At 27.7% G+C, this 17,988-nt stretch overlaps 2 protein-coding genes across 2 annotated transcripts; one reads left to right on the top strand and one right to left on the bottom strand.

The window, feature by feature from the left end:
• Positions 1–10,336: 10,336 nt before the first annotated feature.
• On the bottom strand, positions 10,337–14,952 carry Phum_PHUM202560 (tyrosine-protein kinase jak2, putative; the record flags this gene model as incomplete). The annotated part of the gene is made up of 14 exons (XM_002425426.1): positions 10,337–10,637; positions 10,753–10,922; positions 11,029–11,196; positions 11,281–11,418; positions 11,494–11,643; positions 11,744–11,985; positions 12,076–12,223; positions 12,306–12,447; positions 12,532–12,653; positions 12,738–12,950; positions 13,032–13,294; positions 13,375–13,655; positions 13,733–13,983; positions 14,215–14,952. 14 exons carry the CDS (start codon positions 14,950–14,952, stop codon positions 10,337–10,339), a joined length of 3,327 nt encoding a protein of 1,108 aa, XP_002425471.1.
• A 1,454-nt stretch (positions 14,953–16,406) lies between these two features.
• On the top strand, positions 16,407–17,263 carry Phum_PHUM202550 (uncharacterized protein; the record flags this gene model as incomplete). The annotated part of the gene is made up of 2 exons (XM_002425425.1): positions 16,407–17,105; positions 17,210–17,263. The coding sequence occupies 2 exons, from the start codon at positions 16,407–16,409 to the stop codon at positions 17,261–17,263; spliced, it is 753 nt and encodes a 250-aa protein (XP_002425470.1).
• Between the last annotated feature and the right edge of the window lie 725 nt (positions 17,264–17,988).

The following is a 17,988-nucleotide window of genomic DNA, read 5'->3' as shown; positions in this document are numbered from 1 at the left end:
TCCTTCGTCGACTGCGCCAAAATTTTAATATGTTATATTCGGTTCGTTCTTTATTTTTGTAAGTAATGAACAAGCACTTAAAACTATCACAAAACTAATATTAATAAACAAGAACTTATTACAGCTAGACTAAAAATCAAAAATGAACCAACGCCAAGCTGTGTAGCTTGCCTATATTACTTTGGTCTTTCGTCAGTCAACTGTTTCGAATGTTCGAGCAAACACTTGCAAATAAAATAAAAGAAGGAGTCTTTAGAAGCTTCGCTTCTAAAGAAGAACAATTTGAGTTCGTCGCCAGTCTTTTGTTTATAAAAAGTTGAAAATGTGAATATTGAGTACGGGATCATAACAATATATATATAAATTAATTTATAAATTTTCATTTGAAAATGGAAATGTTCGAACGACAACAAAGAATTATAAAAAAAAATTTTTCCGATTTTACAAATTGACCACACGCACACACACACATACACATACATGCACATTCAATTTGTTTAAACAAAAAAAAATTTATTTATTTATTTTTATTATTTATAAGTGTCGGATTTTGTTGTTACATTTTCCATACCTTTTCTTTACCATTTTTCATTTTCTTTAGGGGTGTCATCACAAATACCCAAATTTAAATTTCAAATACTTAAAAATTATTAATAAAATATTTAAAAAATTTTTCTTCTCGTTTTAAAACGAACGTCATCTTTCACTTTTTTTTATTTAATAATAATCTATAATTTTAAAAAAAAAATTATAATAATAATAAATTATTTAAAAAATAAAAAAAGAAAGAAATTTTCACTTGAATTCATGCATGAAATAATTAATAATATAATTATTGTACTGCATATTATTATTATTATTATTTTACTCTGTTGTTAAACGTTCAATTAAAAATTTACACTTAAATAATAATATTAATTTTTCTTTTTTTTTTTACTTATTAACTTAGAGTTTGATAATTAATATTTAAAAAAATTACGGTAATAATAATAATAACGCATTAATCGAATTAATCGAGACGAAAACAGGAAAAGTTTTCCTTTTTTTTTTCCCAAAGTGTTAATAAAATTATTAAAATGATCGCGGCTGCTGCTGTCGATAATAATATTTAATAAACACTTTATGTTAAAAATTATTTATTTATTTTATGTAAAAGATTAATTTTTTTTTGGCCTCGTGCAAATTAAATAAAATCCTGTTGAACTCGTAGTCGTCGTCGTTTGTTCTTTTTTTTTTTTTAATACGACTGCCTCCCTCCCCTAATAACGTCATTAAAACTTTCCATCCTTTTTTAAAAACATACAATTTCGTTTGTACCGACAAACAACAACAACAAATAAAAAGTTAATAATTATGCAAAACTTTAATTAAATAATAAAAAAAAATAAAAGTCGAACAGTCGGACCTGTGGGAATGTGGCCAAAGGGTAAAAAAAAATTTTTTTTTTCTTTTCAAAACATATTCAAAGAATTAAAAAAAACCGTTATTTAAATAATGGCAACGATGATAACCTTCGGTCCTGTTTTATTTTTTTTTTCGCGTAAAATTTACGGTTAATGTAAAATAATAATAATAATAATATTTTCTCTTTTAAAGTATTGTGTGATACTTTTAATTTATCCAAGTTAATATTCAATCATATTTAACTAGTCTCATTAAAATGACCATTTTTTTTTTTTTTGTTACTCTGGGCGAATTTATTACCGAGTAATAATTATTCCTTAAGGATATGCACATATGCGAAATAATAATAATAATAATAAAATAATTAACTAACTAGACGAGAAGTAGTTAAAATACGAGGAGAGGAGAGGAGGGAGGGAGAGGGAGAAACGACCTGTTTTGTAAATAAATAAAAAAAAAAAACAAGAATTTAAATGAAGGTTTGCAAATAATTAAAATGATAAATTCGGTCGCACGCATAATTAATTACGCACGCACTCACAAACATCATCATTATTATTATTATTGGATAAACACGATGAATTTTTTTTTTTTAAAGAACGTTAAAGTGAAATTCCAGTTGATTGCCAATCATTTTATGTTCTCGTCCTCGTTTTTTTTTTTTTTTTATTTAAAGAACGTTTGGGGGTTTGGGTTCGAAATCGTTGTTACGTTTTAAAAAAAAGGCCCCTGAAAAAAGGGGGGCCCGTAAAAATAAAATTTACGAATTTAAATGGGGACTCAAACGCGGAAAAAAAAAAAATTTAACCGTGGAATAAAATACGTAAAAATATTTATATACGTTTAAATTCACGTAGAATATTAATTTCATTTATTATTATTATTATTATTATTATTATTATTATTATTATTATTATTATTATTACGTAAAAAAAAGAAATTATTTTTCGGTTTTGGAATCTGGAATCAAATGAAAATTTTCTAATTTCGGTTCCAGTTTTTTTTTATTTATTTTAAATAAATTTTGTTTTTCTCCAGTGACGTGTGTGTTCGTTCGTTATTACGTCGATAACAACCGAAATAAAAAATAAAAAATCGCATAATTTTTTTTTTCTTAATGAAATTGTTATGTAAATATATTTTTTATTATACTTATATTATTGCTGGAGAAATACTGGAGAAAAGAAAAAAATAACGTCACGTATGATGATAGTTATAAAAAAAAAAATTTTTTTTTTTTTTTTAGTATTTGTTGTACAAACGTGTGTATTAAAAATGATTAACTTAAGTAATAAGTTCGTGACTGATGGTCACACACACACACACACACATTATTTATTACCCGAAGAAAAGGTCGATTGATTAAAAAAAAAAAAAAAAAAAAAACATTTACTGTCACACACACGCACTCACGCACTCGCGCGTAATAATAATAATAATTATTATTTAATATATATACGACGAAAAAAAAATTTTTTTTAATTGTTTTTCCCCCCGTATAGAAAACTTTTTACGACGATGACAAACGTCATGATGAATTGCGATTTATCATCATCATCATCATCATCATCATCATCATCATCATCATTATTATCATCATCATTATTATCATTGTCATCATTATTATGAGTGCTTAAAAATTAAATTACAAAAAAAAAAAAAAAATTTCACGTGATTAATATTTTAGTGATGTTTGTGGTGATTCGTTCGCATGCCTTTATTCGTCCGAAAATTTCATTATTATCATTATTATTATTATTATTACTTATCGATTCTAATCCGAACCTTCTTTTCAGTTCGTTTGTTTCCCTCCCCTCCCCCTCCCCAAATTTGTTTTTAAATCGGGAACTCCCCATAAATTTTTATTTTTTTTTCCTCTTGGAATTTACGCGTGAAATTGCGTACGAGGAAACAAACAAACAAACAAACGAAACAAACACGGATTTTGCAATAACACATAAATTATCATTAGCTAATAATAATAATAATTAAAAATTTAAATATGTCAAAGAATAATAATAATAATTTTTATCACTACGACGAATCGTCATCGTCATCGTCACCATTTCATTGTTTTTTTTTCTGTTTGATAAATTTAAATAATAATCGTAATAAAATTAATTACAATAAAATAATAATAATAATAATAATAATAATATGCGTGCATTTTCCTTCTGGCTAATCGTAATAATAATGATAATAATAATCACGAAATAAATTTATTTTAATAAATAATAAATAAAAAGAGGAGAGGAGAAGAAGAAAAAGAAAAGGCGTTAACGTTTGTTAAACATTTTTTTTTCTTTTTTTTTTTTTAATTTTATTTAATGAAAAAGAAAAAGAAAAAAAATTTTTTTTTTTTTTTGGGCGTTGAGAGAGAATCGCGATGGTCGTCTTTAAAATTGTCTTTTGTTCTTTAATCGTAATTATCATCGTGATGGCCTCAAGAAATTACAATTACATTCAAGGCGTTTTTTTTTCTTTTTTTTTTTTTTATAAATGACGAAAAATTGTTTTTTTTTTTTCTGTTAAATGTCATTAAAAGTTAAACAATGAGAAAAAATAAGAAAAAAGAAAAACAAAAGAAAAACGTCTCCATTTTTATCATTTGACATTTAAAAACGATAAACTGGAAAATTTTTTTTCCCCCCTCTTCGTTCTTTTAATTTTAATTTTAAAAAAATTGACTAATTAGTGTATTAATTATTTTTTATGTAAAACTAATTCTTACTTTAATAACTAAAACAATTTGTTTGTTTGTTTGTTGTTCTGGATTTAAATTTTTTAAACAACAAACAAATTTTTAAATAATGAAACACCGACTCGACAAACAATTAACGTAAAAGTTTTTAAAAAAAAAGGTCGGAGGAATATTTAAACTTCGATTAATCGATAGATCGATCGATATATCGATAAATTGAAGAATCATTCGAAAAATAATTAATTATAAATAATCGTAGCCAAAAATTTTTTTTTTAAACAAACAAATTTTCTTGGAAAACAAAAAAAAAATTTTCAGTTATAAACAAATAAATCGAAAACAAATAACAATAATAATGATAATAACGTTCGCGATTCTCGATCGTTTCGATCGTTAATTTTTTTTTAATGCCCCTCCTCCTCCTCGCCCCCCACATAAAAAAAAAATTATTTAAATATTTAAATTAAATAAAAAAATTAATTAGTTTATGTAAAAAGAAAAACTTTCTAAAAAATTATTATTATAATTGCACGGCTCATAAAGCCCAATTTGTTTAAAAATTATTTTTAATAATAATAAAAAAGTAATTAATTATTTTAAAAATAAAAAATAAAATATTATTTATAATTATTCCCCGCCGCCATTATTATTATTATTATTTTAATGAAAAAAAAAAGAAAATTTTTTAGTTTGTTCGTCTATGTATGTATCCGATCCGTCACGCGCGTTTAAATAATGAAAACGTTTCGAAAAAGAAATAAAATAATAATTATTGGAAAAAAAAAGAAAAATGGTAGTGAACTTCCAAAATAATAATAATAATAATAATAATAATGATAAATGATATCGTACGTGTGGTTTTGTGTGTTGTTTGTTACCTTACACAACGAATTCAAAATGCAAAAAAAAAAAAAAAAAAAAAAACAATTTTCTGTTCAATTATTGAATTTAAAAAAAAAAGAAATAATAAACTTAAATTACTTATTCAAAACGTATGTATGTATATCAAAAAGAGAGAGAGAGAGAGAGAGAAAAGAGAGAGATTATAGATTTGTTACGGAAAATGACATTAAATTCGATATAAAAAAAAAAAACAATAACGAAAATATATGAACCGAACGCGCGTGCGATCTTAATCATAAATGACTTTTTTTTTTATCATTATCATCATTATCATTATGATTATTATTTTCGTTCGTTCGTGGCTGGCAATAAGAAATTAAAAAAAAAAAAAAAAAGACTTTAAACGGTATCAATAATGGAGGAAAAAAAAAAAAATGACATATTTTCCCGTCTTGTGTGTATTAAATGCCACACACACACACACAAACACACTCAAAAAAAGTTTTCACGGTTAATTTGATCCGCTCTCTATTTAAAAAATTGAATATTCCAAAACCTATATTTATCTAAAGAATTCTCTCTTTCATTTTTACTCCCTCCTCCTCTTCCTCCTCCTCTGTTGTTCGCACGCTCCCCCCCTTCCACATTGATCCCCATTTCCTCTTGTACCTGCCCCCTCCTCGCACCTTCCAAGAAAATATTATCCCCGGTAATAGAGATGATATTCGTTTCGAACGTGCAATTAAACGATTTTTTTTTTTTTTTCGAAACCTTGATACATATTCGTATAAAAATGTTTATGGTTTTGTGTGTGCGCGTTCGTACGTGCATCAGGATGATGTGATGGGAGGGAGGAAGGGGGGCAAGGGGGCAGGGTAGGGGTGTCGCGAATTTTTTTTTTTTTTTTTTCTCGTTGCGTACGGTCACAGCCGAAAAGAAAAAAATTTGTTTCGATTTTATTTTTATTATTATTATTATAAACGTCATCGATCGATAAACAAATTTTTATTTTTTTGATAAGAAAAAAAAAATTGATAACGAAAAGAGGGAAAATACGAGAGGGAAAATTTTTTCTCTTTTCATTTGATTACGTCATACGGTGGGAAAATTTTTCTCTAAGAATTCAATAAAAATCTCCAATCTGCAAGTTTTACCCTTCCCCCTCCTCTCTTCACTTCTTCACCTCCTTCGCCCTCCCCCCAATGGAATTATTATAAATATCATCGTTATTATTATTATTATTATTTTAATTTGACGTCACGATTGTATTTATGTGCGACCGAGTATTAAAAAAATAAAATTCGGCATCGGACGACAATGCAACAAACGAAATTCTATCATCGCGTGAATGAATGAATGAATGAATAAAATGAAAACCCCTTCGAGGCGAAAAAATCCGTTCGCCGTACAATAATAATAATAATAATAACAATAATAATAATAATAATAATAATAATAATAACGACATTTAATAAAATCAAGTCATTCACATGATAGATTACGCACGCGTATAAAAGTTATTCCACACCTGGACAAAAAAAAATAAAATAATAATAATAATTTTTTAATTAATACGTAATAAAAAAAAACCTTTGTTCTCTCTCTCTCTCTCTCTCTTTTTCATTCTTTTTAATAATATAATAATAATAATAAATGTTTGATTGGTCTTCTGCTAGTGTTTAAAACAAAAAAAACACTTGGAGGGATATTTAAAAAACTTGCAAATTCGAATGAAACGATTTTTATTACTTCTACTACTCGGAAATGATGATGATGATGACCTTCTTCACCATTTTTTCTTTCCTGTTGTTTTTATTATTATTATCACTTTTGAAAACGACACGAGTTTGTGTACTTGTCGGAGTTTTTGTGAATTTATTCCAGGCTCTACCCGATCCCTTAGGAATAAATACTCGTGGGTGCTCCTGCTTTTGAAAAATGTGGGCCGTCCCACATAGTGCGATTTCCTGGATGGTTTCTTCTTTTAAATTCTTCAAAATCTTCTTCAGATTTCCTCCTATTGAATGTAGTATGGCTCCCAGTGCTGCTCCCACGATGACCGGAATAGTTTCTGTCTTTACTTCCCACATCCTGGCTATTTCAGCCTTTTGTCCTCTTCTTTGCCCCTCTGGTGTTTTTCCCGCCGATACAGATACTTCAATTAGCTTACACCGCCTTTTAGCATTATGTCTCAGGATGATATCCGGTTTGTTGGCTGGCACAGTTCTGCCAATGTGGATTTCTGTTGGTACCATTCCTTGACTAGTCCATATTCACGACAGATATTCCAATGAAGACATTTAAAAATTTTCTTATGCCTTTCTACATATTATTATTATTATTATTTATTACGATCGTGGAATATCAAATCTAATGACTTTAACAAAGCTCTTTTTCAATTTTATAAAAAAAATGAAGAGCCCGGAGGAGAAAGGGGGAAGAAGAAAATCAGTGGTAATAAAAAAAATTTTTCATCGTAGGAAAATTTTTAATTATCTCGTTCGTTAATGTCGCATAAAAAAACGCGTGCATTTTTTTTTTTTTTTTAAATTATTTTATTTTATGTTGATTTTTTTTTTTTTTTTTTACATAAAAACGGCTGAATTCTCTTCTACGTTACGAAAACTAAAAAAAAAAAAAAAAAAAAAATAGGAAAAAAAATCGTTTTTATTTAAACTCATCAAAAAAAACACGCAAAAGGTTATTTCGTACCTGTGACCTTTTTTTTTTAATAGACTCGTACTTAAACCTTATTGCTTTTTTTTTACGTTTTAAACGTAAATTTAAAAATTCAATTTTTTATTTTTTATTTTTTTTACAGAAAAAAAAACAAATATTCCTTTCACGTGGTTTTTTTTTACAAAAATTTTATTATTATTATTATTATTATTATTATTATTATTATTATTATTATTATTATTATTATTATTATTATTATTATTATTATTATTATTGACTATTATCGTCCGAATGCAAATTTATTTAATGACACGAAAAAGAAAAAAAAAGATGAACGACAGCAAAAAAAGAAAAAAAAAACTCATCACCGTTAAAAAAAAAAAATTTTATTTTATTTTATTTCATTATTATTATTATTATTATTATTATTATTATTATTATTATTATTATTATTATTATTATTTTTTTTTTTCATTTTCTTTCTTTTTATGTACGGTTGGAATGTCATAAAAAAAATACTAATAATAATAATAATAATATTCAATTGGATTTTGAAGATATAATAATATTTTGTAAGCGAGTTTTTTTTTTTTTTTTTTTTTTTCATTTGATTAATGATACCTGTGTGCTCCCAGGGGGGTCTATCTTTCTCTCTCTTTCTCTCTCTCTCTCCCTCTCTTTTTCTCTCTCTCTCTCTCTCATCTTTTTTTCTATAGCCGGAAGGAGAAGAATTTAATACGAGTCACCATAAGTCACACTTGTCTGTTCTAATCGAAAACTTTCCATACGTACGTATCCGAACGTGATTTTATTATTATTATTATTATTTTTTAACCATTATCATAGTCATTTGTTTTTAAATGATCCGAGCACGCGCACACACGCACATGCACGCATTTTTTTTTTTTTCTAAAACGAACACAAACGATTCGAAACGGTTCGGTCAATGGTGTTCGAAAAAAAAAAAAAAAAAATTCAACTGAATTAATCCATTACTTTTATTGTCGTCCTCGTCGTCGAGAAATTATCGTTTCGTTCGAGAACTTTCCAAAAAAATTATTATTATTATTATTATTATTTTTATTAATAATATCATTATTATTATTTTAAAGAAATCGATGTCTTTTTTTTCTGAAAAAAAAACGGTCGTTGTTTTAAAAGTAACCCGCACTACAATTTTTTTTAAATTTTTAATTACGGTTCGTTCTTTCGTCGGTATCATCATTATTATCATCATCGTTCCTATCATTATTATTATCATTATTATCATTATTATCATTATTTATATAAATCCGCGAAAACGATTACAATTCGCATAAAAATAAAATAAAAAAAAAATTTTTTTCTATACTTACAGGTGTGAACGTTGCAATAAATACCCGTAAAAAAAAAACTACTTTTATCATTATTATTATTATTATTACTATTACTAATATTATTATTATTATTAAAAGTTTTTTTTTTTACAATATTATTATAACGATGATGATGATGATGATGATGATATCGCTCATTAAAAAAAAAAAAAATGGAAAAAAAGTTTAAAAACCTCAATAAAATTTAATTGTTTTTACATAAGTGATCGATTTTATTATTATAATCATCATCATCATTATTATTATTATTATTATTATTTTTCAAATAATTAGTTATAATTGCGGGAACGAACGAACGAACGAACGACGACGACGCACATTTTTAAATGGATTGTTTAATAAAAAATAATAATTTTTCTCAAACCGAAAAAAAAAAAATTTAAACATTACGTACGAAGAGTCATTAAAATAATTTTCCACTCCTTTCATTTCCCCCCCCCCGCTCCCTTTTAATTATTATTATATTTTTTTCGGTAAATTTAAAAAAAATAAATGGTAATAATAATAATAAATTATTTATAATAATGATAATAATAAACTTTTTTTATGACAAACAACATCGCGTTTTTTTTTTTTTTTACAAAAATCGTCAATTTTTATTTTATTAATGATAGCCCCCCACCACCCCCGATTTTGTAATAATTTTTTTTATCTTTTTAAATATACATTTATATATAACGATGATGATGATAATAATGATTATCCATTGTACGTGTCCGTTATCATTAAAACAAAAAACAAAAATTTTAATAAAAATACAATAGGACGAGTTTTTATTAAAATAATTATCATTATCCTCATTATTATTATTATTATTATTATTATTATTATTATTCTTTGTTGTTGTTAACTATTAGAAACAATAAAAAAAAAAAAAACTTTCGTATCGAAAACGTTCGGTTTTTTTTTTTTTTTAAATAAATTTTAAATTTAAATTATTTGCAAATCTCTTTTGAACCGGAATTAAATTTAAATATTTAATCATAATTATTATTATTTTATGCATGAAATAAAATTTATATCGAAACCAATTTAATAACCATTATAATAATAATAATAATTATTTATTAAAAAACAATATTTAAAAATAAAAAAGAAGAAGACTATACATCGTCAATTAAAATTTTTTTTTTTTTTCGGTTCGTTTGTCGGTTTGTTTCGTTGTGTCGATTATTATGGCCGTCGTCGTAATTTGATCAAAAAAAAAAAAAAAAAATTTAAAATTCACAGGCGAGCAGGAAGAAAAAGAAGTAGATGAAAAATTATTCTTTGGCTAAATTGATCCGTTGATGCGAATCGATTAAATTATTTTTTTTTAGAAAAAAAAAATAGATCAAAGTCTGATTTTTTGTATTTTATCGAAAATCATCGTAAACGTCGGCCTTTCTTTCGAATCCAATTTCCAACATGGCGATATGACTTTGACGTAAACGAGTTGCGGACACGTCGGCGGACACGGCAATCGTGCACCGCCTTCTAAAGCCGTCAACAATTGGGATTGATTGACGTCGTCCGAACAACAGGGCAATGTCGGATCTTCCCCGAGGGAAAACATTTCGTATAGAGTCACGCCGTACGACCAAACGTCCGAATAATGAGAAAATCTTCCGTCTCTTAAACTTTCCGGAGCGTACCTGTGACAAAAAAAAAAAAAACCTTAACCGTTAAAAATCACGTGATTACGTCTCTGTCGACGCGGCAACACCGCAATCGCAAAATTTCCTTTTTTCGTATCCCTTCTTTTCTTACCATTTTATCGGTAATTCCCGATTTGTTTTTAAAATGTAATAACTGTTTTGTTCCACGACTTGTGCCAAACCGAAATCAGATATTTTAACGTGATTTTCGCTTGCTACTAATATATTTCTAGCTGCTAAATCCCTGTGCACAATGTTTTTCTTTCCTAAATATACCATTCCCTACGGGAGAAGGGGGGGGGGGGAGAGAAAAAAAACAAAAAATTAAATCACATTAAAAAAATCGAGTCATAATTTTTTTTTTTTTTTAACAGTAAATTCGACGTACGCTTGCGACATCCGAAGCAAATTTGAGCAAGGATTCAGGTTTAAGAGTTTCCTTGTTTATTTTCAAATAAGTTTGCAAAGAACCGTATTGGACATATTCCATGACTAGACTTATGTCGGGTTCGTGAATCGCTCCTATTATTTCCACAATGTTTTTGTGTTTCAAACTCTGGAAAAGGAAATTTATATGTCAAAAGAGAGTAGTCGTAAATTAGAGTAGTAGTGGTGGGGGTGGTGGCGGGCAATTAATTACCTCCATTATTGAAATTTCACGTTCTAAATCGTGTCGTGTCGTGCTGAGAGCGTTAGCTTTTAATTTTTTCACGGCTACCAACTGAGGTTCGTGATCGGCTCTTTCTAATATCCCTTTGTACACCTCACCGTAGAATCCCTTCGGCAAAAAAAATAAAAAAAAAATTAATTTAAACCTTTTTTTTAAAAAAAAAAGGTTTAAAACGACACTCACTTGTCCTATTCTTCCCTGAAGAACAACGTTGCAATTTTTATCTATTTCGAATATGCTTTGAATGTACGTGTCACTATCCAAAGAACTGCTCAAACTTGATTGAAACTGTGCCAAAAACGCTGAAATGTTAGGCGACATGATCTGAGTAGACTAAAACGAAAAAAAAAATTAATGACACGATAACAATTAATCGATTTCAATCCGAGTCGAATAATAATAATAAACTTATTAAAAAAAAAGAAAATCTTACGTAAGCTTCCCCCAAACCCTTAAACAATAAATTTTCTATTTTCGGATTATCTATTGTACAACTGGAAGACAAATCGGAGAGCGGAATCAAATTATCAGTCGGTATGTCCGTGACTAGAAATGTTTCGGCGGTTGCATCAGACCATAAACTTGTGTTCGATTCCGTCATACTATCCTGATCGTCGTTTTTAAACGCTTTCGGAAAAGCCGTGGCGTAAGAATGCACCCTTCGCGAATTGAAAACTGAACACAGAAAAAAATTATAAATAGTTGGAAATTACAAATTTAAATTTCGCAATATTATCATTATCATTATTATTATTATTACTTTACCTTGATACAATATTTGATTAATATCTCGCATAATCGCTTGAGGTTTTTTCCGCCTGTCAATATCTGCGTCCCAACACTCCAATATTAACCTGTAAATGTCAATCGGACAACCGATTGGCAATCCCAACCTCTTTCCTCTTATGTAATTCTAAACAAAAAAAACATAAAATTAATTTTTTTACATAATTATTATTATTATTATTATGTCATATTTCAACTCAAAGCCTTACGTCTTTATCATTTCCCATATCCGGAGTGGCTCCAAACGAAAATATTTCCCACAGAGTCGTACCGAAAGCCCAAACATCAGCGGACGGAATTGTTTTGGCCAATTTAAAATCGTAATAGCATTCTGGTGGTATCCAATGAACACTAAAATAATAATAATAATAATAATAATAATAAGTTTTTAGGAGGTCGAATGCAAAACCGAGTCGTAACATGTAATTATCATACTCTTCATTCGAATATTTGTGTAGGCCCGGATCGCATAATTTTATTAGGCAAGTGTTTTCGTTGTGTACGCTGACTAGAAGTTTCCTGCATCTAATATTCCCGTGAACTATCCCACATTCTTCCTAATAAATAATATATATTTCAATTAGAAATTAAATTGACGGAAAGAAAAAATTTTTAGTAAGGGGATAAATCGTTCAATTTACTAAATGCCACAATGCGGAAGCAATATAAGTTCCGGCTTCGACCAAATCCACATCTTTCATCAATATTTTTTTGTCTCTGAGGTAAGCATCGAAAGGCCCGTAAGGTAAATATTCCGAGACCATAGAAACGGGTCCGCGAAGAGTAATTCCGAATAATTTGACGATGGAATTCGATTGCAAACATGCCCACGAACCGGCCAATTCAAGTAATTCCTGGAATGATGGGATATTATTGCAAATATTCGTGCATCGTGTAAAAAAATGTTCATCCGCGTTTGAATTTCATTAGCTTACACTCAAGTACGAATCTCTAAATTCTGGTTTTAAAACTTTCATTGACGCTTCGACTTTTCCACCATTTTGAAGTTTTAAAATGCTACGATAATGATACATTAATGAACTTTGACTTTCTTTTTTGACACCTTTGAACACTTGAAGATTTTTTATATTTATGATAATGGGAGAACTGCTTTTAATAGTGTCTAAAGAGTCTACTGGTAAATTACCACTTTTGTCTACTTTTAAATCGGAAGCACAGACCAACAATTGAGTTTTATCTAAAGTTGTTGTCGAATAAAATGTTTAATTTAATTTTGATGCTTTGTAAACAATTTTCAAAAATCAAGTTAGTAATTACCAAATTCCGATGGAGGAATACATTCTAAAAGTGTGACTTCTCCATCGCTGTGCCTGTATGCATTCACTAAAGCAACCATTGTTGGATAAGTTTTTTGGTCGAAGCTAAAAAAATAACCTGCACCTTTTACTTTTTCTATTTTAAAAGTTTTAGGCTTTGCCGAATTCTGCGTGCAAACATCTAAATAATAAATGTCATAGAGAGTTTCACTTTCTCTTATGATAAATGTTCCAGGTTTATTATTTCTTTTTTCTTCTAATTTAGAATATGAAAATTGACCTCTAAAAAAAAAAAATAATGATAATAATTAAATTAACTTATCCATTGAACCATTGTTAAATCATATGATTTTATTTACCCAACAGGACCGTGACATTTTAAATTTTGTAATGTTTTAAGTGATGGAGAAAACACATCTTTACATAAGTTAAATATCCATTTACAACTAAACCTGTAATAACCATCTAACAGACTAACAAACGAATACATGACCAATGTCGATGTAAATCTAAAATATGAAGGTATTCCATTTTTTCTACAAATTTCAACAGTTCCATCATTTCTAACAGATATATAACATAATTCTTCAATTGAACATAAATATTGCCACTGAAAAAGCAAATTAATTATGTAATTTATCAAAACAATAAAACATATAAAAGTAAAATATTTGTAAATGTTATAACTCACTTGAACTCTATCGATTTTAGGATAAAAAACGGGAGAAATTTAAAAAAAGGAAATTTCTGTAATGGAAAAAAGAAATTAGGAGGAAAAAATTAGGCTTGCTATTTTATGATGGTAAATTTTATTAAATTTTAAGAATGATAATTCTCATACCTCATCTTTTTCATCGAAAAGATAATTAATTCCAGACTGTTCTTTTGCGAAGGGATTCACATGAATAGAAACTAATTTAATCGAACCACCATCATCCATTTGAGCATTGTATTTTTCGCTTAAATAATTAGGTGCAATTTTATCAAATAAATTTAGGTATTCTTCTTTGACAAACCAACCATCCTGTTCTTTTTTTATTTTAATTTTACTCAGTGATGTATGAATTTTTGGCTTAATAAACAAAAAATGATGTTTAAGCAATGATTTCGGAATGTATTTCTTATAATCGGATTCGATTTGATCGACAGAAAGTCCTTGTTCGATCATAACTCTGTACATATCTGTCACACCTAATCCTAATAATTCTCCTTTATGCTTTTCATAACTTATATCTGGAACTTGATTATCTAAAATATCCTTTCTGACTTGATGATAATAATAATTGAATGCTTCCAAATCAATTTGCTTTAATCTACTTAATTTTGGAACTTTAAAACGAAGTCTATAATCGAAAACACAATCAGACCTCATTTCAGAGAGTTTGTAACTGGGGAACAACCAAATTTTTGTATCTCTAACTCTGAGTGAAAACAAATGTCTACAAATAGGTCCAATTCCTAATGTTTTAGCTATTTCTAAACAAACATCTTCAACAGTCGTTGTGTCATATACAGGCACTTTAATATTATTTCGTTCGGTTAATAAACGAATTTCGGCGAGTCTTTCCGGTGATCCCATTCTTTAACTGAAATATAAAAAAATTATATTATTAGATTGTGTTTGAGCAGCCATTATAATAACGTTAGAAATGAAGAAGATAAAGTGATAAACATAGAATAAACAGATAGTATCAAGTTTACATCTTAAAAAAAAAAACACGCACATGATGATTTTAGTCGTATTTAATAAATTAAATTGTATTTTAACGTCATATTAACATAAAAATAAGTTTTTAAATTAAAAATTTAATTTAAAAATATTTGTTGTCAACTGGTTGTCATTAATGTAATTTATTAAATAATTTGTGTGTGTGCATAATGCACACTGTTTATTTTTAAACTTTATAAACAGTTGCCATAGTGCTTAAAGTTGCCAACTTTTGAAAAAAATTTTTTTTATTTTTTCCTTTTTTAAACTTTAAAAGAAAAGAAAAGACATTTTTTTTGTAATTCAAAAAAGGTAATTACCCTTTTTTTATTTTATTTAAAATCTTATCGGTTCTGTAATTATCAACTGTTAATATATATTAATAAGTACATTATGTTACATAAATCCGTTTTAAAAAGAAAAAGTCGTATTAACAATTTTAATTTAATTAAAACAAATGATGCAAACTTAGCAATAACATAAAAGGTCGAAAAATAAAAACGGCTGCAAAAAAAGTTTTTTTTTTTCTTTTTGTTTCTTTTTGATTTTATCAATTAAAAAAACGTTAATTGAAAAATGTATACAACTTGCATAAATATTTAAAATTATGCTCGTCTACGCCAAAAATTTAAAAAAAATGAATTTGCTTACTTGGCAAATATTAATTATTGTAGTTGAATTTCTATGGGAGAATTTAAATTTAAATTTGTGGATTTGCTTAAATTTTTTAAATAATTTGAAGTAAGGTTGCTTTAAATGATAACATTACATGGTTAAAAAGAAAAGAAAAAAAAAATTTTTCGTCTGGTAATTTTTAATCAGAAAATGCGAAAAAAAAATAAAAAAATTTTCATCATTGATAATACCCTGCATAGTGTTGAAATCAATTTAAATTATCTTGATGAATTATTTGCAGCCTTATTATTATTAATATTTCTAATCATTTATGTTTTTTATTTAAATACTTAAAAAGAAGTCAAACTAAGGGAAAATTTGATAACTTAATAGTATTGACAAAGTTTTACTGTAAGGATGCAGTCTTAGAATCATATAAGAAATTGAAAATTATGTGGAAATAATTTTTTTTTGTGATAAAATTAATTAGTCGGATGAAAAGAAAAAAAAAAACAATGCGAAAACTTATATTTAAAAAAAAATTAATATTTAAAAAAAAAAAAAAGAAATATGGATGATAAGGCGCATGATATAAATGCGCGAGCATTCAGCGCAGCCCGGACATTAAAAGGGTCGATATCGCGCGGGCGAGGGCAGTACCGACAAGGCAACGGTAGGGCAGTTGCACCGGCCTGGCCTTGCAGCGCAGCATGAGGGCCGTCCTCTGCCTGCTGCTGTGCGGCCTGCAGCCGAGCCTGCAGCACGCGGTATCAAATGAATTTGTACAAAATACAAATTTTTCTAATGAGACCGCCCAACAAAAGGATCCTCTGTTTCCAGAGGATCTATTTACCATGGAACAACGACGACAAGGGGCCGTTATACTACACATAATGGGAGTCATATACATGTTCGTGGCATTGGCTATAGTTTGTGACGAGTTTTTTGTACCTTCATTGGATGTCATAATCGAAAAATTGGACATCGCGGACGATGTGGCCGGAGCCACATTCATGGCTGCCGGAGGTTCCGCTCCAGAACTATTCACCAGTGTTATCGGTGTCTTTGTGTCTTTCGATGATGTCGGTATCGGAACTATTGTCGGTTCGGCCGTATTTAATATCTTATTTGTGATTGGAATGTGCGCTTTATTTAGCAAAACCGTGCTTACGTTGACTTGGTGGCCACTGTTTCGCGATTGTACATTCTATTCAATGTCGCTCATCACCCTCATATTGTTCTTCCGAGACAACTATATTGAATGGTACGAAGCTCTAATACTCTTTAGCTTCTACCTCATGTACGTGTCTTTTATGAAATGGAATCAGCCAGTCGAAAGATTTGTTAAGAAACATCTATACAAGAATAAAGTGACAAGAGTAAGAAGCACGGATCAGCTGATGCCTTCGGTGAGTCCTTTTAAATTCCTTATAGAAAATTTTTCAAAACTTGACAAAAATCGATGGTTCGATATTATTATTATTATTATTATTATTATTATTATTATTATTAGAGCCCTAATTGCAATTTTTTTTTATTATATCTCGTATTAAAAAATCATTATTAACAACAACATTATAAAAGTCTACAAAAAAAAAAAAAGGTTGCAATTTATACAACATAAATTAAATTTTCCAAACGGATGTAATTTCCGTTTCCTGGCATTTTAAATTTTACAAATAATTATTATTATTATTATTAACAAAAACCCTTCGTGTTGTCTCCCGTTTACTCCATCCCTAAAAAAAAATTTTTACTTCTAAAAAACAATACGACAAACATGAGAGAGAGAAAAAAAAATCGTTAAACAAAATTTTTCCAGGATTTTCCTTGATAAAAAATATAGAAAAAAATTTTTTATATTTTTTTTAATTTCGTGCGTTCATTAATTAAATTAAATTTGCTTTTTATAAAAAAAAAGAGGGAGAGAAACAGAGAGAGAGAGAGAGAAAGACAAAGTTTTACTTTGGAAAAAAAGACGAAAAAAACAAAACCTCACAAAATCGATGAAGTTTTTTTTTTTTTTTTTTTCGTGTCATTAACAAATAGGGGGGCTTTGTGAAATTTTTTCAAATATTGTTTTTCGATTTTAAACTTTAAAACAAAAAATTTCCAGATGAAATTTTTTTGTCCAGTAAAAAAAAAAAAATGGTTGAAATTTAAAATAATCTGATGTACTTAACAAACACGCGAAAAAAATTTTTAAAGTCAAAGGTGACGTGGAAAATGAAAAAAAAAAAAAAAAAATTGTAAATTTATTAACGTTAAATTTTTCTTTTTCTTTTAAAACAT

This window comes from Pediculus humanus, genomic scaffold (genome assembly GCF_000006295.1).
Source record: "Pediculus humanus corporis 1103172107551 genomic scaffold, whole genome shotgun sequence".
Classification (NCBI taxonomy): Eukaryota; Metazoa; Arthropoda; class Insecta; order Psocodea; family Pediculidae; genus Pediculus; species Pediculus humanus.
The sequence above is the reverse complement of the archived record's forward strand: the minus strand, read 5'-3'. Positions and strand labels throughout refer to the sequence as shown.